The 21,352-nt window shown below is 48.6% G+C and overlaps 1 protein-coding gene across 2 annotated transcripts in view; it reads left to right on the top strand.

The window, feature by feature from the left end:
* pcgf1 (polycomb group ring finger 1) overlaps nt 1-5,262 on the top strand; it is a 64,032-nt gene extending 58,770 nt beyond the window's left edge. For both annotated transcript variants that reach the window (XM_078408725.1, XM_078408719.1), the window contains exons 8-9: nt 428-508; nt 4,172-5,262. In XM_078408725.1, coding sequence (XP_078264851.1) covers nt 428-508; nt 4,172-4,222 — 132 coding nt within the window. In that variant the 3' untranslated portion in view covers nt 4,223-5,262. The remainder of the gene's footprint in view (nt 1-427; nt 509-4,171) is intronic.
* The last annotated feature ends 16,090 nt before the right edge of the window (nt 5,263-21,352 follow it).

Here is a 21,352-nt window from a genome sequence, read left to right as displayed (position 1 = left end):
GTGGAACAGGCGGAGGAGGGAGGCTGACGGCTGACTTTAGTGGAGCGTCACAACGTCTGGGAAGGCGGATGGATGAAGGCCGCAGCAGAAAAGGGTCCCCGGTCGTCTTGGACTCCACGCCACTGGATCCTGACCCTGATCTGTCAAGGACCGTGTGGTGGCTGTCTGTGCACCAGTCTCCCCACGTTAAACAAAGTCACGCACAGGCGTCCTAATAGGACAGTCACACATGCTTCCAGTGACCGCCAATGATGATGAGAGGGCGCTGACAAAGTTACAAAACGAATCCAATATAGTCCTGATGGTGGCCTTGCTGAGGCAGCATGAGGTCCCGTCGTCGTCCCCCACACACACACAGCCCCTATTTGTTCTCTGCGCCCCCCCACGCCAAGTCTGTCTTTGTCACCTTACACCTTTCTTCTTGCAGGTGCAAATTCTGTTTGACAACGAGCCTCTGCCGGAACACATGACGATGAAGCAGCTCTGGCTCTCGAGGTGGTACGACAAGGTAAGTGCCGTCTGTGTGAGGGGACACTTTGGATGGAGGGGCTGGCTGGGGTATGTACCCCTGTAAACAGATCTGTCAATGAATAGAAGGGCGGCACGGTGGCGCAGCGGTGGAGCTGCCGCCTCTCGGCACCAAAGACCCCGGTGCAATCCTGACCACGGGTGCCGTCTGTTCGAGGTTTGCACGTTCTCGCACGTGACCTCGTGGGTTTTCTCCGGGTGCTCAGGTTTCCGAAGGGGGATTGTGGAGGAAGGAACTGCAGATGTGGTTTAAACCGAGGTAGACACAAAGTGCTGGAGTAACTCAGCGGGACAGGCAGCATCCCTGGAGAGGAGGAATGGGTGACGTTTCGGGTCGAGACCCTTCTTCAGACTGGACTCTGAGAAGAAGGGTCTCGACCCGAAACGTCGCCCATTCCTTCTCTCCAGAGATGCTGCCTGTCCCGCTGAGTTACTCCAGCACTTTGTGTCTGTCCAGGGATATTGTGGAGTTGCGTTTTAGCCTACAACCTTCTGACTTCACTCAGAATAAAAGGACATACCTTTGGAAAGGAGAGGCGGAGGAATTTCTTTAACCAGTGGGTGGTGAATGTTGATTTCTTTGTCACAGAAGGCTGTGGAGGCCGACATAGGGTATTTTTAAGGCAGAATCTTGATCAGTAAATGTGTCACAGGTTATGGGGAGAGGGTGAGGGAATGGAATTGAGAGTTAGATCAGCCATGATTGAATGGGGGAAGTAGACTCGATGGGCCGAATGGCCTAATTCCGCTCCTATCACTTGTGGACATCTCAAGCCAGAGGAAAGTACTGAAAAAATGCAACTTGTGAACATAGTTTAGTTTAGAGATACAGCGCGGAAACAATAGACAATAGACAATAAGTGCAGGAGGAGGCCATTCGGCCCTTCAAGCCAGCACTGCCATTCAATGTGATCATGGCTGATCATTCTCAATCAGTACCCCGTTCCTGCCTTCTCCCCATACCCCCTGACTCCGCTATCTTTAAGAGCTCTATCCAGCACTCTCTTGAATGCATTCAGAGAATTGGCCTCCACTGCCTTCTGAGGCAGAGAATTCCACAGATTCACAACTCTCTGACTGAAAAGGTTTTTCCTCATCTCAGTTCTAAATGGCCTACCCCTTATTCTTAAACTGTGGCCCCTTGTTCTGGACTCCCCCAACATTGGGAACATGTTTCCTGCCTCTAACGTGTCCAACCCCTTAATAATCTTGTACGTTTCGATAAGATCCCCTCTCATCCTTCTAAACGGGCCTTTCGGCCCACTGAGTGCGCCAACCAGCGATCCCCGCACATTAACACCATCCTACATTGGGGATAAATTTCACATTTTTTTAATACCAAGCCAATTAACCTGTAAACCTGGACATCTTTGGAGAATGGGAGGAAACCCAGAGAAAACCCACAAGGACACAGGGAGAACATACAAGCTCCATACAGACAAGCTGCCGTAGCCAGCACCAACATGAACTTTAAAAAAACAGCAGAACTTGTATTTGAAGGGTTATGGTGGTTATATCCGCATAAGTTTTTAGACAATAGACAATAGGTGCAGGAGGAGGCCATTCGGCCCTTCGAGCTAGCACCGCCATTCAATGTGATCATGGCTGATCATTCTCAATCAGTACCCCGTTCCTGCCTTCTCCCCCATAACCCCCTGATTCCGCTATCCTTAAGAGCTCTATCTAGCTCTCTCTTGAATGCATTCAGAGAATTGGCCTCCACTGCCTTCTGAGGCAGAGAGTTCCACAGATTCACAACTCTCTGACTGAGCCGGGTCTTTGGCGCTGTAAGGCAACAACTCCACCGTGCTGACCTTTTTTTTTGTTGAGAAATATTAACTTAACCGAGGCAAAGACTCGAGTTTAAGAGCTTGTCCCTTCTCGCCCCACTTGAATGGTGCAGTCCACTGTATTTGAGGGATCAGGCCCATTGTGATTGGATTTGGGCTAAGAGGGTTTACGAGGATGTTGCCAGGACCCGAGGGCCTGAGCTGCAGGGAGAGGTCTAGTAGGCTGGGACTCTATTCCTTGGAGCGCAGGAGGATGAGGGGGGTGATCTTATAGAGGTGTATAAAATCATGCGGGGAATAGATTGGGTAGACGCACAGAGTCAATAGGTGCAGGAGGAGGCCATTCGGCCCTTCGAGCCAGCACCGCCTTTCAATGTGATCATGGCTGATGAGTCTCTTGCCCAGAGTAGATAAATCGAGGACCAGAGGACATAGGTTTAAGGTGAAGGGGAAAAGATTTAACAGGAATCTGAGGGGTAACTTTATCACGCAAATGGTGGTGGGCGTTTGGAGCAAGCTGCCAGAGGAGGTAGTTGAGGCAGGGACTATCCCAACATTTAAGAAACAGTTAGATAGGTACATGGATAGGACAGGTTTGGAGGGATGTGGACCAAGCGCAGGCAGGTGGGACGAGTGCAGCTGGGACATGTTGGCATGTTGGGCTGAAGGGGGCTGTCTCCACACTGTATGACTCTGTGACTAAGGAAGGTTGGCGAGACTGGCTGACACTTGGAGGAGGTGGAGAGAGTATGCTCCAGGGTATGGGACGAGTGATTGAAGTCTGTGCCGTCACGCTCTCTAAGTTAGCTGCGCTTTTAGACCGCCACATTTTCCAAAGTCTAGATAGTGACATTGATGAATGGCTTTCAAAGTTGCTTTTCTGCACTGTGTTGAGGTGGGGATTCAAGTACGGCCGTGACAATGCGACCTCTCTAGTTGATATCGCGAGGGAGGGGAGAGGGGGTGGAGCAAAGCACCAAATCTGTTCTGGGTCGAGAGCGTTTAATTGTCATGTGAACTGACAACGTAACAATGAAATTCTGACTTTCAGCAGCTTTAAAGGCCTGTAAAAAACGCAATACACAGATAAATATAGCCACAAATTCGATAAATTAATCATTGTAATACTCATAATTGTAATACGAGAATAATCCCAGGACTGGGCGTCGCGGTGGCGCAGCGGTAGAGAGTTGCTGCCTTACAGCGCCAGAGACCCGGGTTCCATCCTGACCGTGGGTACTGTCTATTGGAAATTTGTACGTTGCCCTGCATGGGTTTTCTGAGATCTTCAGTTTCCTCCCACACTCCAAAGACATACAGGTTAGTAGATTAATTTGCTGGGTATAAATGTAAATTGTCCCCAGTGTGTGTAGGATAGTGTTAGTGTGCGAAGATCGCCAGTCTGCGTGGACTCAGTGGGCCATGCCGTATCTCTAAACTAAACGATTGGGTTAATGTATGTACGAGAAAATAACTGCAGATGCTGGTACAAATCGAAGGTATTTATTTCACAAAATGCTGGAGTAACTCAGCGGGTCAGGCAGCATCTCAGGAGAGAAGGAATGGGTGACGTTTCGGGTCGAGACCCTTCTTCAGCCATGATCACAATGAATGGCGGTGCTGGCTCGAAGGACCGAATGGCCTCCTCCTGCACCTATTGTCTATTGTCAGCCATGAACACAATGAATGGCGGTGCTGGCTCGAAGGACCGAATGGCCTCCTCCTGCGCTTATTTTCTATGTTTCTACGTAGTGGGGATCAAACCGGTGTCTCTGGGGCTGTGAGGCAGCACCTACCGCTGCGCCACCGTGGCTTCTTGTCTAACCCTTTTGTGATCTGCTTCACCCTTGCAGCCCACGCCGATGGTCCTGCAGTACAGCGTGAGGGAGAAGCGGGGACGGTGAGCCGCCAGGCGGACAAAGTCTGCCGTGTTGTCACAGCGAGGGCTGGGCTGGGAACGGCGCCCCGCCTTCCCCTCCGACTTCCTCCAGCAAACCGCGCGATCCCCGTGTACCTCCACACACTGACCGGATCTGAAGCCAAGAGCCATCGTGGAGTTGCAACCTAGCCTTGGAATGGCCTCCTTCTCCGTGCTCCGATGACGTGCCGGGTCGATGGGCCAAGACGGCGTAGACTCCCCTCCCATCCTCCCGAATGCACTGAGTCCACCTTGGCGTCCATCCAGCAGCCAACGTTGACCAACCTGTTGGAACCAAACCTCGCCCCCTTGTGAACCAACCACTCCCACCCCAAATGACCGCTCAAGATGGCCGTCAGTGTCCTTGGCGCTATCCCAGTCCAGAGGGACGGACCGAGAACAAGGAACTCTCCAGCTTCAAAGGAAAGCAGTCGCAAAGAGCCAGAAACACACGTCGTCTGGTGACGGAGAAGGGGATGGCTCCCCTTACCCTCCAATTCCCTCCTGCAACCGTGCGGCCCCCGCGTGTACAGTGGTGTGATGGAGCGATGGGCCGAGACGCCATCGCCTCCCTTCCCATCCCATCCCCCTGAATGCTCCGAGCCCCTTGGCGTCCATCCAGCAGCGAACGTTGACCGGCCTGTTGGGAGACAAGCCCCCTGGGAACCAACCACTCCCACCCCAAGTGGCGATCCAAGATGGCCGTCAGTATCCTTGGCGCTGTCCCAGTCGAGAGGGACGGACCGAGAACAAGGATCTCTCCAGACTCAGTGGAAAGCTGCCACAAGGAGCCAGGAACACACGTCGTTTGGTTTGTTTGCTTATTTATCTCCTTTTTTAAAAATAAAAATCGTATCTTTGAAGCTCTAAGTTACCCATTGGGAAAGTTGTACTGAAGATAAGAGTGGGTTTTAATGAAATGATGTGCATTCATGTGGCCCCCAGAGGGGCAAAACCCTTATGGAGAGGGGGGGGGGAGGTAATGGCTTTGGTGTTTATATGTGCCTGTACCATGAATAAATAATACCAGCTTCAGCTAGAGATTGAAGACTCTCTTGTTTCTGACTCCTCAATCTATTGTTATTGGTTTATTAGTGTCATGTGTACCAAGGTACAGTGCCCTCCATAATGTTTGGGACAAAGACCCATCATCTATTTATTTGCCTCTGTACTCCACAATTTGAGATTTGGGATAGAAAAATTCACATGTGGTTAAAGTGCACATTGTCAGATTTTAATAAAGGCCATTTTTATACATTTTGGTTTCACCATGTAGAAATTACAGCTGTGTTTATACATAGTCCCCCTCATTTCAGGGCACCATAATGTTTGGGACACAGCAATGTCATGTAAATGAAAGTAGTCATGTTTAGTATTTTGTTGCATATCCTTTGCATCCCTAGTGAGACCGCACCTGGAGTACTGTGTGCAGTTTTGGTCTCCAAATTTGAGGAAGGATATTCTTGCTATTGAGGGCGTGCAGCGTAGGTTTACTAGGTTAATTCCCGGAATGGCGGGACTGTCATATGTTGAAAGACTGGAGCGACTAGGCTTGTATACACTGGAATTTAGAAGGATGAGAGGGGATCTTATCGAAACGTATAAGATTATTAAGGGGTTGGACACGTTAGAGGCAGGAAACATGTTCCCAATGTTGGGGGAGTCCAGAACCAGAGCCCACAGTTTAAGAATAAGGGGTAGGCCATTTAGATCGGAGATGAGGAAAAACCTTTTCAGTCCAAGAGTTGTAAATCTGTGGAATTCACTGCCTCAGAAGGCAGTGGAGGCCGATTCTCTGAATGCATTCAAGAGAGAGTTAGGTAGAGCTCTTAAGGATAGCGGAGTCAGGGGGTATGGGGAGAAGGCAGGAACGGGGTACTGATTGAGAATGATCAGCCATGATCACATTGAATGGCGGTGCTGGCTCGAAGGGCTGAATGGCCTCCTCCTGCACCTATTGTCTATTATGCAAGGCAAAGATAGGTAGAGTTGATGCCTTACAGTGCCAGAGACCCGGCTGTGATCCTGTCTGTACATTCTCCCTGTGACTGTATGGATTTTCTCCGGGCTCTCCGGTTTCTTCCCACACTCCAAGGACGTGCAGGTTTGTAGGTTGATTTGTAAAATTGTCTGTAGTGTGCAGGATGGTGTATCATAAGGTAACAAGTGATAAGGGCCAGTAATTTTAGTTGACAGGCGCAGTATCGACTCCGCGCCGTCCAGCGATCGCCCGTTCACACGAGTTCTATGTAACCCATTCTCCCATCCACTCCCTACATAACCAGGTGCAATCTCTAGAGGCCGACAGACGGAGTGATACCAGTAGGTGTTTGAGTTAGACAATAGGTGCAGGAGGAGGCCATTCGGCCCTTCGAGCCAGCACCGCCATTCAATGTGATCATGGCTGATCATTCTCAATCAGTACCCCGTTCCTGCCTTCTCCCCATACTCCCTGACTCCGCTATCCTTAAGAGCTCTATCTAGCTCTCTCTTGAATGCATTCAGAGAATTGGCCTCCACTGCCTTCTGAGGCAGAGAATTCCACAGATTCACAACTCTCTGACTGAAAAAGTTTTTCCTCATCTCAGTTCTAAATGGCCTACCCCTTATTCTTAAACTGTGGGGCCCCTTGTTCTGGACTCCCCCAACATTGGGAACATGTTTCCTGCCTCTATGTTGTGGGAGGAAACCGGAGTACCCGGAGAAAACTCGCGCGGTCACTGTGAGAACGTGCAAACTCCACACAGACAGCACCCAAGGTCAGGGTTGATCGTGGGTCTCTGGCGCTGTGAGGCTGCAACTCTACCACTGCGCCACCCTGCTGTACTCGAGGTGCCACTGATGTGCTCTATGGCTCTGTCAATGGACAATCTATTCGTTTGGTTTAGTTTATTGACACGTGTACCGAGCGAGGTACAGTGAAAAGCTTTTGTTGCGTGCTAACCAGTCAGCGGAAAGATAACACACGATTACAATCCAGCCATTTACAATGTACAGATACATGATAAGTGAATAACGTTTAGTGCGAGGTAAAGCCAGCAGAGTCTGATAAAGGGCACTCCAGCCTGGGGAAGCATTTAAAAATTGAGGAAAAAACTGCAGATGCTGGAATGGCAAAGATAAATAATGAAATGTTGGAGGTAGACACAAAATGCTGGAGTAACTCAGCGGGTCAGGCAGCATCTATGGAGAGAAGGAATGGGCGACGTTTCAGGTCGAGACCATTCTTCAAATTGAGAGTCAAGGAAGGGTGAAACTAGAGACGTGGAAGGGTACAAAGAGCAGGAGGAATCAGAGTGTTGAAGAAATCTCGTCGAAGGGAGGGGTTACTAATAAAATGTTGGACACGTTTTGCACAACAGACAGCAGTGGGCAACACTGCCATCTGGTGGACAATGGACTCATAAGATCAAAAGTGATCGGAGCAGAATTAGGCCATTCAGCCCGTCAAGTCTACTCTGCCATTCAATCATGGCTGATCTATCTCTCCCTCCTTACCCCATTCTCCTGCCTTCTCCCCATAATCCCTGACACCCGTACTAATCATGAATCTATCTACCCCTGCCTTAAATATATCCGTAGCCTTTAATTCTGAGGCTATGACCTCTGGTCCTGGACTCTCCCACCAGTGGAAACATCCTCTCCACATCCACTCTATCCAGGCCTTTCACTATTCTGTACGTTTCAATGAGGTCCCCCCTCATTCTTCTAAACCTCAGCGAGTACAGGCCCAGTGCAGACATATGACTCAGTCCTGACTCGAAATGTTCCATGTCCATGCTGCCTGACCCGCTGAGTTATTCCAGCATTTTGTGTCATATTTTTCTTCAACCTGAGACACACGATTGCCTCTGCACAAGGGAGGATTTCAAAATTTCAGAAATAGTCGGAACCAAAATAGTAGTCAGGATCGAACCGAGGGTCTCTGGCGCTGCAAGGCAGCAACTCTACTGCCACTGTGTTGAAATGTTTGGCTACCAAGAAATCCACTGTGCCTCGGTAATGGACTGAGCATAAGTCATAGTCATAGAGTGATACAGCGTGGATACAGGCCCTTCGGCCCAACTTGCCCACACCGGCCAACATGTCAATAGACAATAAACAATAGGTGCAGATGGAGGCCATTCGGCCCTTCGAGCCAGCACCGCCATTCAATGTGATCATGGCTGATCATTCTCAATCAGTACCCCGTTCCTGCCTTCTCCCCATATCCCCTGACTCCGCTATCCTTAAGAGCTCTATCCAGCTCTCTCTTGAATGCATTCAGAGGATTGGCTTCCACTGCCTTCTGAGGCAGAGAATTCCACAGATTCACAACTCTCTGACTCTCTCTAGCTGTAGTCCCAGCTACACTAGTCCCACCTGCCTGTGCTTGGTCCATATCCCTCGAAACCTGTCCTATCCATGTACCTGTCTAATTGTTTCTTAAACATTGGGTTATTCCCAGCCTCAACTACCTCCTTTAGATTTAGATTTTTAGAAATCCTCTGGCAGCTTGTTCCAAACACCCACCACCCTTTGTGTGAAAAAGTCACCCCTCAGATTCCTATTAAATCTTTTCCCCTTCGCATTGAACCTATGTCCTCTGGTCCTCGATTCCCCTACTCTGGGCAAGAGACTCTGTGCGTCTACCTCATCTATTCCTATCATGATTTTGTACACCTCTATAAGATCACCCCTCATCCTCCTGCGCTCCATGGAATAGAAACCCAGCCTGCTCAACCTCTCCCTGTAGCTCACACCCTCTAGTCCTGGCAACATCCTCGTAAATCTTTTCTGAACCCTTTCAAGCTTGACAATATTTTGCCTTATAACACGGTACCCAGAACTAAACACAAACGTCTTATACAACTGCAACATGACATCCCAACTGTTCAGCAACATGTGCTTGGTCTCACCGACCGTTCACATTACATTGATATGGTTCCACACAGGAGATTAGTGAGCAAAGTTAGAGGAATTTAGAAGGATGAGAGGGAATGGCAGAACTGTCGTATGTTGAAAGGCTGGAGCGATTGGGCTTGTATACACTGGAATTTATAAGGATGAGGGGGGATCTTATTGAAACATATAAGATAATTAGGGGATTGGACACATTAGAGGCAGGAAACATGTTCCCAATGTTGGGGGAGTCCAGAACAAGGGGCCACAGTTTAAGAATAAGGGGTAGGCCATTTAGAACGGAGATGAGGAAGAACGTTTTCAGTCAGAGAGTGGTGAAGGTGTGGAATTCTCTGCCTCAGAAGGCAGTGGAGGCCAGTTCGTTGGATGCTTTCAAGAGAGAGCTGGATAGAGCTCTTAAGGATAGCGGAGTGAGGGGGTATGGGGAGAAGGCAGGAACGGGGTACTGATTGAGAGTGATCAGTCATGATCGCATTGAATGGCGGTGCTGGCTCGAAGGGCTGAATGGCCTACTCCTGCACCTATTGTCTATTGTCTATTGTCTATAAAAAGACTGGACAAGCTGGATGCAGGAAAAAATGTTCCCAATGTTGGGGGAATCCAGAACCAGGGGCCACAGACCAAGAATAAAGGGGAGGTCAATAGACAATAGAAAATCGGTGCAGGAGGAGGCCATTCGGCCCTTCGAGCTAGCACCGCCATTCAATGTGATCATGGCTGATCATTCTCAATCAGTACCCCGTTCCTGCCTTCTCCCCATACCCCCTGACTCCGCTATCCTTAAGAGCTCTATCTAGCTCTCTCTTGAATGCATTCAGAGAACTGGCCTCCACTACCTTCTGAGGCAGAGAATTCCACAGGTCATTTAAAACTGAGATGAGAAGAAACTTTTTCACCCAGAGAGTTGTGAAATTGTGGAATTCTCTGCCATAGAGAGGCAGTGGAGGCCAATTCAGTGGGTGAATTTAAAATAGAGTTAGATAGAGCTCTAAGAGCTAGTGGAATCAAGGGATATGGGGAGAAGGCAGGCACGGGTTACTGATTGTGGATGATCAGCCGTAATCACAATGAATGGCGGTGCGTACAGGCTCGAAGGGCCAAATGGCCTCCTCCTGCACCTATTTTCTATGTTCAATGATCTTTAACTTTAATGATCTTCTGATCTTATAGAGTTGTGTAAAATCATAAGCAGAATAGATCGGGTAGACACAAAAAGTCTCTTGGCCAGAGAAGGGAAATCGAGAACCAGACAGCGTAGGTTTAAGGTGAAGAGGGCAAAATGGTATAGGAATCTGAGGGGTGACATATTCACACAAAGGGTGGTGGGTGTGTGGATGTTGAGATGAGGTGGGTGTTGAGGCAGGGACTGTCGGAACATTTAGGAAGCAAGTGGACAGGTACATGGATAGTGAGAAGGGTCTCGACCCGAAACGTCACCCATTCCTTCTCTCCCGAGATGCTGCCTGACCTGCTGAGTTACTCCAGCATTTTGTGAATAAATCGATTTGTACCAGCATCTGCAGTTATTTTCTTATACATGGATAGGACAGGTTTAGAGGGATATGAGCCAAATGCAGGCAGGTGAGACTAGTGTAGATGGGACATGTTGGCCAGTGTGGGCGAGTTGGACCGAAGGGCCTGTTTCCACGCTGTATGACTTTATGAACGAAGAAGGCTGCACAAAGTGGTGAACACTGCCCCGGTCCATCACGGGTTCCGACCTCCCAACCTTCGAAGGGATCTACAGGAGTCGCTGCCTCAAGAATGCAGCCGGCATCATCAGAGACCCACACCGCCCTGGCCACACACTCGTTTCACCCCTGCCATTGGGAAGAAGGTACAGGAGCCTGAATACTATAACGTCCAGGTTCAGGAACAGCTTCTTCCTGACAGCCATCAGGCTATTGAAAACTACCACCTCCAAATGAGCTCTGAACGACATAGACATGGGCCATTGGTTTTGTCTTTATGTGCTGTTATTGTTTATGTGTACATGTGTGCGTGTGTATATATATATATATATAGACTGAAGGTGGGTCTCAACGTGAAACGTCACCATTCCTTCTCTTCCGCTGAGTTACTCCAGCTTTTTGTGTCCATCTTCTTTACATATATATATATATATACACACACTAAACTTTTTCTGTTGTTTAATATATTTGCAGAGTACTATGTTTAGGTTTTTAGATTTTTTTTTATTTAGAGATACAGCGCGGAAACAGGCCCTTCGGCCCACCGGGTCTGCTCCGCCCAGCGATCCCCGCACATTAACACTATCCTACACACACTAGGGACAATTTTTACATTTACCCAGTCAATTAACCTACAAACCTGTACGTCTTTGGAGTGTGGGAGGAAACCGAAGATCTCGGAGAAAACCCACGCAGGTCACGGGGAGAACGTACAAACTCCGTACAGACGGCGCCCGTAGTCAGGACCGAACCTGAGTCTCCGGCGCTGCGTTCGCTGTAAGGCAGCAACTCTACCGCTGCGCCACCGTGCTGCCCTGTGCACTGTGTTCTATGCACATTCTGTTGTGTTGCTGCAGGTAAGAAACCAGCATCTGCAGTTGCTTTTGTGTCTATCTTTGGTGTAAACCAGCATCTGCAGTTCCTTCCTACACATTTAGTCCACTCCACTGCGAAATCTCCTCAAGGTGTGTCTACTTTGAAGAAGTTTTCTCTCTGACGAGAGTTCTGCAACATCCTCTCCTGCTCCTCCCCCTCTGTGATGCCTCCTGCTCTCCGATGATCTTTTATTCATTGTTTAACACATGTAGGAAAATAACTGCAGATGCTGGTACAAATCAAAGATTTTTACTTCACAAAATGCTGGAGTAACTCAGCTGGTCGGGCAGCATCTCAGGAGAGAAGGAATGGGTGACGTTTTGGGTCGAGACCCTTCTTCAATACTTGTTCTCGCTACAGCATCGTCCATATCTCTGTTTTCCCATATCCCTAATCTGTGGAACTCTCTGCCTCAGAAGGCAGTGGAGGCCAATTCTCTGAATGCATTCAAGAGAGAGCTAGATAGAGCTCTTAAGGATAGCGGAGTCAGGGGGTATGGAGAGAAGGCAGGAACGGGGTACTGATTGAGAATGATCAGCCATGATCACATTGAATGGCGGTGCTGGCTCGAAGGGCCAAATGGCCTCCTCCTGCACCTATTGTCTATTGTCTGAAGAAGGGTCTCGACCCGAAACGTCACCCATTCCTTCACTCCAGAGATGCTGCCCGTCCCGCTGAGTTACTCCAGCATTTTGTACCTATCTTCGGTTTAAACCAGCATCTGCAGTTCCTTCCTACACATTTCATTGTTCTGTCTGAGACATCTGACAATAAAATAGTCTCTTGCCTCAATCTGAGGACAAATGCAGCTACCTGTTTTGTTGATGTACCGCCAGCAGAGGGGGAGCTTGAGCCACGTCTGGACAAGCTCCAAGTTGTCTCTGCTGTGGGACTTGGCAGGATTTGGACTGAAATGACTCATGGCTCCCCGTTCTCTGATATTTACTCACAGAACTTACATAGAAAATAGGTGCAGGTGTAGGCCATTCGGCCCTTCGAGCCTGTACGCACCGCCATTCAATATGATCATGGCTGATCATCCAGCTCAGTATCCCGTACCTGCCTTCTCTCCATACCCCCCTGATCCCTTTAGCCACAAGGGCCACATCTGACTCCCTCTTAAATATAGCCAATGAACTGGCCTCAACTACCTTCTGTGGCAGAGAATTCCACAGACTCACCACTCTCTGTGTGAAAAAAAACCTTTCTCGTCTCGGTCCTAAAAGACTTCCCCCTTATCCTTAAACTGTGACCCCTTGTTCTGGACTTCCCCAACATCGGGAACAATCTTCCCGCATCTAGCCTGTCCAACCCCTTAAGAATTTTGTAAGTTTCTATAAGATCCCCCCTCAATCTTCTAAATTCCAGCGAGTACAAGCCGAGTCTATCCAGTCTTTCTTCATATGAAAGTCCTGCCATCCCATGCGTGGTATAATCTCCCACCTCCCTGGCCTTTCTTCTCCAGGTAGAGTTGCCAACTATCTCACCCCCAAATAAGGGACAAGGGGTGACGTCACCGCCCCGCGCCCCACGTGACCTCACCCAGCCAGCAGCCACGTGCTCCCGCTCCACCAATGGCGGCCGCCGGTGTTGCGGTGCTGATGTTTTAGGTGCTGGAGCTGTCACTTGTCCCGGATCGGTCGCTGTTAAATTCCCCGCTAGTTAAAATTCCCCAATGTTTATTTTGGCTTGTCTTTTACAGTGCTGGAGCGTCTCTGTCACTGGAGCCGGAGCGGCGCTCCAGCGACCACCCGGGCCGGAAGGCGGGTTGCTACACAACCTCCGTAAGGTAGCGCCCGGCCCTCCGGACCGACAGCGGCCCCCGGACCTACAGTGTCCGGACCTACACTGTCCAGGCCTACAGCATCCGGGACTACAGTGTTCCGGGCCTACAGCATCCGGGCCTACAGCGCCCCCCCGGGCCTAATACAGGACAAGGGCAGTCCCGTACGGGACAAACCAATTTAGCCCAAAATACGGGATGTCCCGGCTAATACGGGACAGTTGGCAACCCTAGATCCAAGGTGTATTCTGCCATGGAACTAGCAACTAGTGTTTCCAATGCAACTATCTTTTCAGCTTTCAATGTCCAAAGGTCATGAGGTCACAAGGAATAGGAGTAGAATTAGGCCTGTGACCCCTAGTTCTGGACTCCCCCAACATCGGGAACAATCTTCCCGCATCTAGCCTCTCCAACCCCTTAAGAATTTTATATGTTTCTATAAGATCCCCCCTCAGTCTTCTAAATTCCAGCGAGTACAAGCCTAGTCTATCCAGTCTTTCTTCATATGAAAGTCCCGCCATCCCAAGGATTAATCTGGTGAACCTTCTCTGTACTCCCTCTAAGGCAAGAACGTCTTTCCTCAGGTTAGGAGACCAAAACTGCACACAACACTCCAGGTGCAGTCTCACCAAGGCCCTGTACAACTGCGCAATATCCCTGAACTGAACTAAACACCATTCTCACTACACAAGCACTCAAGCACATTGTGGCACAAATCCCCATGGTACAGGCATCCAATCTTTAGGATTGAACAAAATATCAATTGAAGGAAGCACTATTTTTTCCAGGGAATGCGTCCCTTTCTCAGTTGAGGAATAGTTGTGCGTGTTTATTTGGTGTGTTATGACTGCTGATTTTTTTTTTCCTGTTAATTAAACTGAGCATATTTTTCTTGGAATCGACTTCTCGGTCTACGTTTCCCATTCTGGTTCCATTTCTTTGTTTGTTCGTACATTTTCCCACATTGCATTCCCAATTTCAGGAGAGAAGGAATGGGTGACGTTTCGGGTCTGAAGAAGGGTCTTTTTTTAAATTAATTTTATTTAAATTTTAACAAAACACATACATGTTACAGCTCATCGTACCCAATGATACCTACATTATAAATTCGATTATACATTATAAATTTGATTATACATGTATTGTTCTGTATGTTCCCAATGTTGGGGGAGTCCAGAACAAGGGGCCACCGTTTAAGAATAAGGCGTAGGCCATTTAGAACTGAGATGAGGAAAAACTTTTCAGTCAGAGAGTTGTGAATCTGTGGAATTCTCTGCCTCAGAAGGCAGTGGAGGCCAATTCTCTGAATGCATTCAAGAGAGAGCTGGATAGAGCTCTTAAGGATAGCGGAGTCAGGGGGTATGGGGAGAAGGCAGGAACGGGGTACTGATTGAGAATGATCAGCCATGATCACATTGAATGGTGGTGCTGGCTCGAAGGGCTGAATGGCCTCCTCCTGCACCTATTGTCTATTCTGGTAAACCTACAGATATGCCGTAGAAAGCATTTTATCGGGATGTATCCCAGCAAGGTTTGGGAAAAGCTCCATCCAAGACCGCAAGAAATTGCAACGAATTGTGGACGCAGCCCAGACCATCACACAAACCAACCTCCCTTCCACCGACTCCATCCACACCTCACGCTACCTCGGCAAGGCCAGCAGCATCATCAAGGACCAGTCTCACCCCGGCCACTCCCTCTTCTCCCCTCTCCCATCGGGCAAGAGGTACAGAAGTGTGAAAACGCACACCTCCAGATTCAGGGACAGTTTCTTACCAGCTGTTGGCAACTGAATGGTCCGATCATCAACTTGAGAGTGGTCCTGACCTGTCACGCAACCAAAGCTTTTCACTGTATCTTGGTACACTTGACAATAACCTAAACTGAATTAAGCGTGCAGCATAGGTTTACTAGGTTAATTCCCGGAATAGCGGGACTATCGTATGTTGAAAGACTGGAGCTACCAGGCTTGTATACACTGGAATTTAGAAGGATGAGAGGAGATCTTATCGAATTGTATAAGATTATTAAGGGGTTGGACACGTTAGAGGCAGGAAACATGTTCCCAATGTTGGGGGAGTCCAGAACCAGGGGCCACAGTTTAAGAATAAGGGGTAGGCCATTTAGAACTGAGATGAGGAAAAACCTTTTTCGGTCAGAGAGTTGTGAATCTGTGGATTTATCTGCCTCAGAAGGCAGTGGAGGCCAATTCTCTGAATGCATTCAAGAGAGAGCTGGATAGAGCTCTTAAGGATAGCGGAGTCAGGGGGTATGGGGAGAAGGCAGGAACGGGGTACTGACTGAGAATGATCAGCCAAGATCACATTGAATGGCGGTGCTGGCTCGAAGGGCTGAATGGCCTCCTCCTGCACCTATTGTCTACTGTCTATAAGCTAAACCTCCTTTTCACCCTCTCCTGAGCCTCCACATCCTTCCTGTAACGGGGCGACCAGAACTGCACGCTGTACTAGAGCATCACCTCTGCCTCTCTCTCTCTCTCCACAGATGCTGCCTGACCCGTCGAGTGTTTTACAGCACTCTCCGGTTTTGTGTCAGCTTTGCTACGTCTGCGGGATTTGATTTTTGTTGCTGTTGTTGTTGTTGTTTCTCCCACTGATCGGGGATGCACTCCGTCAGTCTGCTTGCGGAAACTCCGGATGTACCAGATATTCCGCTGGGGGTTATCCTGGTTGGTCTGGAGGAAGTTGGTCTGGAGGCAGGTGCAGCAGGCAGTGAAGAAAGCGAATGGTATGTTGGCATTCATAGCGAGGGGATTTGAGTATAGGAGCAGGGAGGTTCTGCTGCAGTTGTACAGGGCATTGGTGAGACCACACCTGGAGTATTGCGTACAGTTTTGGTCTCCTAATCTGAGGAAAGACATTCTTGCCATAGAGGGAGTACAGAGAAGGTTCACCAGATTGATTCCTGGGGTGGCAGGACTTTTATATGAAGAAAGACTGGATAGACTCGGCTTGTACTCGCTGGAATTTAGAAGACTGAGGGGGGATCTTATAGAAACATATAAAATTCTTAAGGAGTTGGAGAGGCTAGATGCGGGAAGATTGTTCCCGATGTTGGGGGAGTCCAGAACAAGGGGTCACAGCTTAAGGATAAGGGGGAAGTCTTTTAGGACCGAGATGAGAAAACATTTCTTCACACAGAGAGTGGTGAGTCTGTGGAATTCTCTGCCACAGAAGGTAGTTGAGGCCAGTTCATTGGCTATATTTAAGAGGGAGTTAGATGTAGCCCTTTTTGCTAAAGGGATCAGGGGGTATGGAGAGAAGGCAGGTACGGGATACTGAGCTGGATGATCAGCCATGATCATATTGAATGGCGGTGCAGGCTCGAAGGGCCGAATGACCTACTCCTGCACCTAAAAAAAGAAAAAGAAAAAGAAATAGGCCCTTAAGCCACACACTGCGTCCGCAACGAGCAGCGATCCCCGCACACTCACGCAATCCTACACACACTGGGGAGAATTTATACGTACACCAAGCCAATTAACCTACAGACCTGCACGTCTTTGGAGTGTGGGAGGAAACCGAAGATCTCAGGAGAAGGCCAAAGCAGGTCACGGGGAGAACGTACAAGCTCTGTACAGACGGCGCCCGACTGAGGCCGTGTGGACCAGAGATCACATCGTATACCAGCACTATCCCTCACGCACTAGGGACAATTTACAGAAGCCAATTAACCTACCGACCCGCATGTCTTTTTTACATGAAGGGTGGTGGGTGTATGGAACGAGCTGCTGGAGTATGTAGATGAAGCAGATTCTGCCACAACGTTTTTTTAAAAAATTGTACAGGTACATGAAATGGACAGGTTTAGAGGGATATGGACCAAACGCAGGCATAGAAACATAGAAAATAGGTGCAGGAGTAGGCCATTCGGCCCTTCGAGCCTGCACCACCATTCAATATGATCATGGCTGATCATCCAGCTCAGTATCCCGTACCTGCCTTCTCTCCATACCCCCTGATCCCTTTAGCCACAAGGTCCACATCTAACTCCCTCTTAAGTATAGCCAATGAACTGGCCTCAACTACCTTCTGTGGCAGAGAATTCCACAGACTCACCACTCTCTGTGTGAAAAAATGTTTTCTCATCTCGGTCCTAAAAGACTTCCCCCTTATCCTTAAGCTGTGACCCCTTGTTCTGGACTTCCCCAACATCGGGAACAATCTTCCCGCATCTAGCCTCTCCAACCCCTTAAGAATTTTATATGTTTCTATAAGATCCCCCCTAGGCAGGTGGGACTAGTGCAGATGGGGCATGTTAGCGTGGGCACGATGGGCCGAAGGGCCTGTTTCCGTGCTGTATCACTCTATAACTCTTATGTACGCATCTTTAGTTTAGTTTATGTGTAAGAAGGAACTGCAGATGCTGGTTTTTACCGAAGATAGACAAAAGTGCTGGAGTAACTCAGCGGGACAGGCAGCATCTCTGGAGAATAAGATCTCTTGTCGTTGAGAGGAGAACTTCTTCAAAGTTGGCATACCTTGAGGAGATTTTGCAGTAGAGCGGACGAAATGGGTAAGAAACATAGAAACATAGAAAATAGGTGCAGGAGTAGGCCATTCGGCCCTTCGAGCCTGCACCGCCATTCAATATGATCATGGCTGATCATCCAGCTCAGTATCCTGTACCTGCCTTCTCTCCATACCCCCTGATCCCTTTAGCCACAAGAGCCACACCTAACCCCCTCTTAAATATAGCCAATGAACTGGCCTCAACTACCAGAATTAACTTCAAGCTCCTCCTATTCACGTATAAAGCCCTAAATGGACACTCCCCCCCCCCTACATCAAAAATCTTCTAACCCCCCTCTCTAACTCCAGGTCCCTCAGATCGGCCGACTTGGGGCTATTCACTATCCCGCGGTCTAGGCTTAAACTCAGGGGTGACCGCGCTTTTGCGGTTGCAGCTCCTAGACTGTGGAACAGCATCCCTCTCCCCATCAGAACTGCCCCCTCCATCGACTCCTTTAAGTCCAGGCTCAAAACATATTTCTACTCCCTAGCGTCTGAGGCTCATTGAGGAGGCGCTGTGAACTGTTTGCGTGCTACTGTATGTTTCATTTTTTTTCTATTGGAACCTAATCAAATGTACAGCACTTTGGTCAACGTGGGTTGTTTCTAAATGTGCTATACAAATAAAATTGACTTGACTTGACTTGACCTTCTGTGGCAGAGAATACCACAGATTCACCACTCTGTGTGAAAAAAAAATTCTCATCTCGGTCCTAAAAGACTTCCCCCTTATCCTTAAACTGTGACCCCTTGTTCTGGACTTCCCCAACATCGGGAACAATCTTCCTGCATCTAGCCTGTCCAACCCCTTAAGAATGTTGTAAGTTTCTATAAGATCCCCCCTCAATCTTCTAAATTCCAGCGAGTACAAGCTGAGTCTATCCAGTCTTTCTTCGTATGAAAGTCCTGCCATCCCAGGAATCAATCTGGTGATCCTTCTCTGTACTCCCTCTATGGCAAGAATGTCTTTCCTCAGATTAGGAGACCAAAACTGTACGCAATACACCAGGTGTGGTCTCACCAATGCCCTGTACAACTGCAGCAGAACCTCCCTGCTCCTATACTCAAATCCCCTCGCTATGAATGCCAACATACCATTCGCTTTCTTCACTGTCTGCTGCACCTGCATGCCTACTTTCAATGACTGGTGTACCACAACACCCAGGTCTCGTTGCATCTCCCCTTTTCCTAATCGGCCAACATTCAGGTAATAGTCTGCTTTCCTGTTCTTGCCACCAAAGTGGATAACCTCACATTTATCCACATTATACTGCATCTGCCATGCATTTGCCCACTCACCTAACCTATCCAAGTCACATTGCAGCCTCCTAGCATCCTCCTCGCAGCTAACACTGCCCCCCAGAAGGAACTGAAGTTTAGTTTAGAGATACAGCGCGGAAACAGGCCCTTTAGCCCACCGAGTCTGCATCGACCAGCGATCCCCGCACATTAACACTATCCTACACACACACACTAGGAACATTTTTTACATTTACACCAAGCCAATTAACCTACATACCTGTACGTCTTTGGAGTGTGGGAGGAAACCGAAGATCTCGAAGAAAACCAAAGCCGGTCACGGGGAGAACGTACAAACACCGTACAGACGGCGCCCGTAGTCAGGATCGAACCTGGGTCTCTGGCGCTGTGAGGCAGCAACTCTACCGCTGTGCCACCGTGCCGGCCTGTTCAGTTTAGTTTTGTTTTGTTTGAGTTATTGTCAAGTGCATCCACTGCATATTTATCAGGTAGGCTGCGATCTATGTGTATTTATCCGGTAACTTGCCGATGAAATGTTTGGACAAATTGTGGAAGTACAGAATCATAGCGTCACAGAGTGATACAGCTTGGAAACAGGCCCTTCGGCCCAACTTGCCCACGCCGGCCAACATGTCCCAGCTACACTAGTCCCACCAGCCCGGCGTTTGATCCACATCCCTCCAAACCTGTCCTATCTATCTACCTGTCTAACTGTTTCTTAAACGATGGGATAGTCCCAGCCTCAACTACCTCCCCCGGCAGCTCGTTCCATACACCCACCACCCTCTGTGTGAGAAAGTTACCCCTCAGGTTCCTATTTAATCTTTTCCCCTTCACCTTGAACCAAAGTCCCTGCCTCAACTACCTCCCCCGGCAGCTCGTTCCATACACCCACCACCCTCTGTGTGAGAAAGTTACCCCTCAGGTTCCTATTTAATCTTTTCCCCTTCACCTTGAACCAAAGTCCCTGCCTCAACTACCTCCCCCGGCAGCTCGTTCCATACACCCACCACCCTCTGTGTGAGAAAGTTACCCCTCAGGTTCCAATTTAATCTTTTCCCCTTCACCTTGAACCAATGTCCTCTGGTCCTCGATTCCCCTACCCTGGGCAAGAGACTGTGCGTCTACCCGATCTATTCCTCTCATGATTTTGTACACCTCTATAAGATCACCCCTCATCCTCCTGCGCTCCAAGGAATAGATTCTTAGCCTGCTCAACCTCTCCCTGTAGCTCTGGCCCTCAAGTCCTGGCAACACCCGTGAAAATCTATGCCCTCTGGTCCTCGATTCACCTACTCTGGGCAAGAGACTCTGTGCGTCTATAAATGCATCTACAGATATAGATAAAATGTTAAAACAAGAACAATTAATGTCCAAATTAATGTTAATTTGAATGATCACTACATGATGGGACGTTACCTTTCTGAACGCAGTGTTTCCACAACATACCTTGGCACGCTACCTTCATCAAGAGCAGAGACCATCAATGAGAATTTGATTAATATGCAAATTCCAGGCAGTAGCAACTCAGGAGTAGGGTAATTAATCACTAGTTAAAACAAATTAATACATACATCAGTTTTGTCAGAAACACGCTTGGAGTTAATCGTCCGTAAAATTGGAAGTCTAAAGGATGAGGTGTGGAATATTGTTGTGAGTGACGTGTGTAAACCCGGCCCTCTCGAACTCCACTCCATGATCACACGACTCAGCTGCTCACTTAGTGTGGGTTCAATGCGTTCACTCTCACACACACGCACACACACTCACACACACACACACACACACACACACACACACTCTCATACGCAAACACACACACACGGGCATACACACACACACTCACACACTCTCTCATACGCAAACACACACACACACGGACATACACACTCTCTCACACTCTCTCTCTCACACACTCTCATACGCAAACACACGCACACACACATGGACATACACACACACTCTCTCACACACTCTCATACGTAAACACATGCACACACACACGGATATACACACACACTCTCTCTCACACTCATACGCAAACACACACACACACAGACACACACACACAC

Source organism: Rhinoraja longicauda, chromosome 1 (assembly GCF_053455715.1).
Source record: "Rhinoraja longicauda isolate Sanriku21f chromosome 1, sRhiLon1.1, whole genome shotgun sequence".
NCBI classification, from domain to species: Eukaryota; Metazoa; Chordata; class Chondrichthyes; order Rajiformes; family Arhynchobatidae; genus Rhinoraja; species Rhinoraja longicauda.
Note: the sequence above shows the minus strand (reverse complement) of the source record. Positions and strands in the feature narration are given on the sequence as shown.